This window comes from Schistocerca serialis, chromosome 4, assembly GCF_023864345.2.
Source record: "Schistocerca serialis cubense isolate TAMUIC-IGC-003099 chromosome 4, iqSchSeri2.2, whole genome shotgun sequence".
Lineage (NCBI taxonomy): Eukaryota > Metazoa > Arthropoda > Insecta > Orthoptera > Acrididae > Schistocerca > Schistocerca serialis.
In genome coordinates, this window is record NC_064641.1 from 854,921,777 (window position 1) to 854,929,348 (window position 7,572).

The 7,572-nt window shown below is 35.7% G+C and overlaps 1 protein-coding gene across 1 annotated transcript in view; it reads left to right on the plus strand.

The window, feature by feature from the left end:
• LOC126473488 (uncharacterized) overlaps positions 1 to 7,186 on the plus strand; it is a 378,095-nt gene extending 370,909 nt beyond the window's left edge. Inside the window, exon 7 of the mRNA XM_050100565.1 lies at positions 4,382 to 7,186. Within this exon, the coding sequence (XP_049956522.1) occupies positions 4,382 to 5,513 (1,132 nt within the window). The 3' untranslated portion in view covers positions 5,514 to 7,186. The remainder of the gene's footprint in view (positions 1 to 4,381) is intronic.
• Positions 7,187 to 7,572: the final 386 nt, after the last annotated feature.

The window sequence follows — 7,572 nt, forward strand, 5'->3', positions numbered from 1 at the left end:
TGCCTGCATGCATGCCCAAAGGAACTTTGCATTGTAATTAGAAATAACACAGGCACTGCAGTATTGTACTTAATCATTTTTTTCCGTTTCTAACATTTTGACATGTCTCTTCCAATGTCATCATCTTCCATGATACAGCTGCAATAATGGATTCTCTTCAGTTGTGTTTACTAGGACAGTTTATTTGGGCAAAGTGGGTTGAATGTCTGTCTTGTACAATATTCTGAAAGGCTCCTGTGTTCCATGCAACACCAGTCCATCACCAATGTTAATCCAGCATTGTCTTGTTGATGACTTAAATTCACTTTTAGGATTCTGACCATGAGAAAGTATCAGTGAAAACAAGTTTATATAGAACCATTAAACATGCCGTAAATCCAACAGCATCATAGCCTATAGATGATAACCTAATATTGCCCCTTCCCACTGCCATTAAAATTTCTTTTCAGCTGCCTCCACACTGTGTGGCCTGTCAAGTCTTAGAAAGTCTTTAAGATAATTTGAACAGTTGGTTACATGTCTTATAGTACTGTAGTTGACCCACCAAGACGCTTTATCTGCTTCAACTGAACAGACTTTTTCACAGATAGATATCAGCACAGCAGTAGCATTTTCACAGCTATCATAACTTCTGTTTAGATTGTATGGTGGTTTTCCATGAGAAATCCACTTTCTCCAACCCTTCACCCAATGATCCTTTTTTTGACAGTTATTGCAAATGTCACCCTTCCGTGACTCCTCCATAAAGAATTTGCCTTTCCCATTTTGTTTCCCTTTCCTCATATTTACCATTAATTCTTCTTTTGGTGTTTTATACTACTTTTAGTGTTTTGTCAATGTTCAAATTCTTCATATAATTCTCTTGAAAACTATGTAACTGGACTGTTACTTCGTCAGATGTGCTCTTTTATTGTGTGTGTTAGTAACACCCAATTTGGCTGATACATATCGAACTCATCTAGCAAAATTTACAACATTTTACAAACTAACATGAGATATAGCAAACCATTTATGTTTTTACTTGAAGTTCATTGTGTAATTTGTTCCATAATCTGTTAAGTCTTACTGTGTGGCTTGAAACATCTTCACCTGGTATCCAATTAAAGAAGCTAATGTCTGTACAAATTTTAAGCAACTGAGCCTTGGATGTGGCTTGAAATTACTGTTTTAAGGTATCCATGTAGCACTTTTGATACACTTCACCACTGTTTGCATTTGTTATCATACACATTTATGAACTGTTTGCCTTACAATAAAAATCACACTCTTCTTTGTGCTTGTTGACAAATATTTCTTTTGCACCTTCTTCCAGTGGCTGAGGTTGTACTAATCTCTTGTCAGTTACATGCATTGTAAGAGGTATGCCCTGAAAATAAGTACTGTTTTTTGGAAAAACTAATAAAAACATTTTCAAACTAAATTTTATTTTTACTACAAAGAGCATTTCTTAAACTATTTTTCTACATAGTTGCCACCATTATTGAGACATTCGTCATAGCAGGAAACCAACTTTTCTATGCTGTCCTCATAGGAAGATGCAGCCAGTGAAGACAGCCAGTGCTGAACACTACTTTTTTTTGCGTCATTTTCTGCTTGTTGAGTTCTTTCCCAGGGGTGAGACCATCAGTGTGGTATGATACTGTGAAACACTGAGAAAACTTTGGCATTCAATTTGAAACAAAAGGTGTGGAATGCTCGATCAAGGCATTGTGTTGCAGATCCCTGTTCCACTGGTGTCACTCAAAACCTTATTCAGAAACTTGGTTGGGAGCAGTTTGATCACTCACCTTACAGCCCCAATTCTGCAGCTTCTGACTTCCACTTGTTCCTGAACTTGTGGCATTATTTTGAAGGATAACATTCTGACAGTAATGACTTCATGGGCAGCATCTTTCTATGAAGAGAGTGTAGAAAAATTGCTTTCCTGCTATGACAAAGGTCTAAACAATGGTGACAACTATGCAGAAAGATAGTTCAAGAAATGCTCATTCTTGTAAATATAAATTTTGATTAAAAATAGTTTTTATGAGTGTTTTTCCCAAAAAGTTACTTCCTTTCTGGATGTGCCTTGTACTTTCATGGTAATCTCATAAGTGTCCTATTTTTGTTTCTCATATTTTCCAGTCAGCTTCTCCAATTAGTTGTTCTAAGTACAGTTTTCTCTGACAGATCCATTTCTGCAGAACTTTTATCTCAGTATACAGTATATGATTAGAATGCAATTTTTGAATACAAAAATTTTAACTTAAAACTCGGTTGTTGATAGCGATAACTTGAAAACACAACGGACTGTACTCTAAACTCAGTTGACAGCACTACAACCTTAACTGCTTACTATATTTGCTAGCATACTTAAAAGTTCTCTTTTCCACACTTAATTACACTTCCATGATTCAGAACAACATCCTCCAAAACAGTTACTTGCAACTGAGCCCATAACCTGTTAAATTTAATATTTTACTTGCAGTTTGCAAGTTAACTGTTTTGCGAACTTTTATTCTCGATCATTCAGTGTTCTAAACACTTGTACCCAATAAACTGGAATGCTTTCCTTAGCATTAAGTGCTACCAACCTTGCTTAGTGCTTAATTAAAATACAAATACATGTAGAAATGTAACATAAAGTGGTTCTGTAACTCAGCAAGATTTAAGTGGATTACTTCTAGAAGCTAACAGAGCATAAATTTTACCAGCTGCAACCTTCAATGTTTATACTTGAATAAACACACGGAGGAGTGTGTTGGAAATATAGTATTGTTTAGTAAAATTAACTGAAGCTTTCAGTGAATTAGTGCCGAGTGATCCTTTATACGACAACTTTGGTTAATTATTGCCAAATGATGCGTCATCTCATAATCTGAATTTTCATGTCCTGCAGGATATTTTACTAAATTTGTGTACTTATCACACACCTTATAAAGTACTTTGCACAAAGAAATAGTGCTCAAGTGCTCATTTGTTTAGTCATGTATTCAGTAAAAGACACCAATACAAAAATGCTGAATTGCGCTATACGTAAAAAGTTGAATATGGTTTGTTATATCCTAGCTTCTAAACTTGCCTTCTTGTTCAGAGTGCACACACACGAATACTGTTGCCTTTGTTCCTAAAACTGCAGCCCAATACTGGTATGCATATTATCTGGGTAGTTACATGGAAAATAATTCTGGGTAAATTTGCACATCTCTGTTTCCACTTACAAAGAGGTAAGGTCACTGCATAATGGGAGACCAAAGTTCCCATACTTCTGAGTCTGAGTGCCAGGGCTAAAATCAGCATTCCTGCACAGCAGACTACACTCCTCCTGATAAATTCTTCAGTGTTGTTGTACAAGATATCAGAAAGTACACCTGATGAATATTTGCTGCTAATTTTTGTGCAGCAGTATTTCCTGTTTAAGAATTGCTCATGTCAGATGAGATTTTTATTTTATACACCTTTTTTTATTACCTTCCCTGTTTGAAGCTTGTAATATAGGCAACTACAAGCTTGTCAGACCAGGTTATGTGAACTGTCTTCATGAGTTCTCTCTCCAACGTATCCTGTCTCTTGGCTCTCTATAGTCATTGCTATTTACATTTCCTGTGTTGTTGCTTGTAAAGCCAGTATCGCTTCCCCTTTATGTTCCGTTTGGAAATGTTGTACTGGAGGGATGACCCTGTTAAGTCAATGTAAGAGTTCAAATTTCTCCAGTGTTATTGTCATTGCTATTTTGCATGTTGTGTTTGTATGTGGGAGAAGCTAATATGTCTCAAGAGTTTTTTCAGTATGTACACTCTAGTAATTTTATCAGTACATCAGCTGTATTATTAGACACATCACATTGAATCAAACAAAAAATGATTTGGTAGGCTACCAACTGCATCACACACACACACACACACACACACACACACACACACACACACACTACATTACGCGACAGCTTATTTATTAAGTTTTATGCTAACACACTCTCTATTGTCCAAAATACGCTGTACATGTACAATTATTTGTCTATCAAATCTCATTTGCTGGGGGGAAAAATGTTCCTGATAAAGGCACAAAAGTAGCAAGTTTTGAATAAAATACTAAAATACAGATACAATACTTAAAAAAGAAATAAATAAGGTTTATGGGCAGAATATAAGTATATGCCGACAGTTAGTTGCCTCCATTCATTAATTGTCAGGTACAAAAGTACACTTTATTCCTAACAAAAGTAATAATTTGATTGCTGAACTGAGGAGCAGGAAATTGACATAATACAATAAAAAATTTCTTGTTAGAATTCATGCTCTTAACTTTTTGATTATTTACATATTTAGTTATGAGTGTGTAGGATGAGTGCTATATTTCAATTGATTCATTCTGTATTTTCCTTTTGTTGCTTCTTTTGCAGACGGAGACTGTCTACTCAAGATTGCCTTGCTCATCCCTGGCTGTGTGGTGCTTTCATCCATCCATCTGGTGGTGATGAGAGGTTGATTGTCGCCACCAGGACTGATGGAAATGATAGTGAATTGCTGCACAATGGCGAAGTGAAATATAAGAGGTGCTGTAGTGAAATACATTTCACAGAGCAAAGTGAAATGATGGAACAAAATGGACACTCTTACGAGCATGAAACACTACAGTCCACTGCTTCCTCTAAATTAGAAGGAGACGATGAAGTTAGGGATAGAGAATGTAAAGAAGCAGATGAAACAGAAGTGAACCAAACTGGAGTCCAGTGTCATGAATGTGGTAATGGTATCAAGAATGAGGATCAGTTTGGAGTAATTCTTTCGAATGGTGTGGTCCATGAAAAAGACTGTAATGGTGAGATTGCCAGATTGGACTGTGTTGATGGCACTAAACAAGTAGAATGTAGTGAAGAAGTAGAATACAACGGCTGTCATAATGTAGGTGAAATAAACGAAGATAATAGTAGTAGCAGTAGTAGAGAACTAACAAACTATAATGGTACGACAGATGTAGGAAACTTAGTTCATCTTAAAGGAAGCAATGGAGTTTCAGGATGTGATTTGTTTGTACACAACAAAGTTATAAGTAATGGTCTGCATCCAGAAACCACTAAAGGATCTTCAGAGGTGTCAAAAAACTGTGACGAGAGAGAGGTTTGTGAGAAACATGTGAATGGCTTCAGAAAAAATGATGACATAGTTGATGTAAATTTGTTTGTGGGACTGAGAAATACTGTGAAAGGATGTACAAAATCTGTTCCTGGACTGAATATAGAAGATGAATTGTATGTAAGAGGAACAAAAGAGCACAATGGAGATGTGGGAAACTCCAATGAAATAGAGATCGATGAAGAGGGTTTACCAGTAAAGCGCTCGAAGAACTGCTGTCGGCGGTCCTCATACCCTGTTTCGTCGTGTGCTTCGTGTGCCCAGTGCAAAGAGCAGTGCTGCCACCTACATCCCACACCTACCACAGACATCCTGAATCATATAGGAAGGCAACATCGAATTACCAGTATTTCGAGTCCTCCAGTTGAAATAACCGTGGACAGGGGAATCACTTGTTGAAACCGAAACATGCAGCCCCATTATTTGTGTATTTAGCAGTGCGTCAAGTGCAACAGACTCGCTGGCCGAGATGTGCTTTTGATGGTGCAGATAAAGTGAGAGTTCTGTGTAGCATGCTTGCATAGCACATGCTTAATTTTACTGAATGTGTGTTAAAACTATTTAGATTGTATGAGAGAGAATGTGTTGTATGAATGTCCCAAACAAATGTGTGATATTGTCACAATATATAGCCCCAAAACAAATTTTTCCAAAGCACAAGTGAATGGCCATTGTTGAAATACATCAGTTCGAAAGATAATTTGTGTCCATTTATTTATCAACATAGCAGCAGACCACTAAAATTACTTCATGGTCTTCAAAACTCTTATTACTCAATATTCACCGTCTCTCACCATGGCTGTAAAGTTGGTCATTGCCCTGACATTCCCTCCTCTATTTTTGTTTGTACTCTTTCTTTTGTAATCGCAGAATGAGCTACTTACTGACAGCAGTGTATCTGTCAAGGATGTATGGGAATTCCTCCCATAAAATGACTATAATACTGTTTTTATGAATTTGTGACTTTAGTTTATATTAGATGACAGCACAGTGCTGTTATTTATTGCATATAGAAAAAAATGCAATGTGAAACTGTGGCATGAAATATTTATTTCATTTGTAGAGGTCGAAGTGAAACAATATCTGGATTTATCAGCTTGTCTGCCTCCAGTACAAATATAATGAGCACAAATTTAATATTTTGTTATTGACCTGTTACATCTTGAGGTTTGCTGCTGGAGAGAGGTAAAGAGAATTACATCATATTCAGTACGTACCTCAGCCAAAAAGGTGTTTTCCTTTAAAGCACGTTGTAAAGATGATTAATTTCGAACACTAGGTATGAAAGGCATTTAAATTGTCTTAATTCAGTAAACTGAACATGTAATAATAATCAATTAAAACATACATATACAAGTAAAATGTAGTTTGTGTTTCTGGATTTATTCTGTACTGAAAGAAAAGTTTTTATATTTTTTCATATCTCTTAAATTAAGCCAAGGATAATCGCTGGTTGATAAGCTTCTGTGCCGTCATCGTAATAGAGGGAACATGAAAAGCCTTTTCTGACAGTGGACATGTACTCTATTTTATTTCTTTAGAAGCTGGAGTGTATTAATTTGTTGTTGTTTAACTGAAAGACTACAGTTACATGGTGACATGGACAGCTTTATTTCACAATTGAAGTCTGGTATACATTTTCATTTGCCTTTGTATCTTCTTGTATTCTGTCACTTTGAAATAATTTTATTTTTTGTAGTATTTGTGCAGTCATTTGAAATTTGTTTTGTTTTTATTGTATAAATATATTGGCTGTGTTTTGTGACATAGTTGGTGATAATATTTTCTTGTACAAGAATTTTCATTGGTTTACTGCAGATATTTCATTTTGCTTACCTATGTTTTACAGTAGTCTAATGCAAAAAAAGTCAGTCTTCAGTCAATGATTAAATGTAGTTTATTCCATGTTGTAAATATGCTCAGTTGTTGGGTTACTTCTGTACACCTAAGGCCAAAGATAGACATAAGGTAATTTTATTTTGTCTAAATCGTTCTTATTTCTAAAAGGTGTTTCTTTACATTTTTCTGTGTAACAGTATCTTGCAATAAATGCAATCATTGTTTTGTTGGAATTTTTATATGTTTATTCTCAAGAAGTGCACACATTTTATACAACATAATTGCGTAACTCTGCGAATTTTTTGCAGCCAAGTTTACCCGACACAGATGATGTCATGCAACATTTTGACAGACAACAATAACTTTTAATGTATATACATGGATATAGATAATGAAGTAAGAAATAAACAGGAAAAAATCTGAGCTGGAATAACAATAATATAAAGTAGGATATTGCTACTCACCACATATAGGAAGCATAGAGCAGCTGACAGGCATATTTAAAAGCAGCCTAAGCTGTCAGACAGAGTTATTCTCTGGAAAAAAGGACGGAAAAACCACACACACACACACACACACACACACACACACACACACACACACACACACACACCCAGAG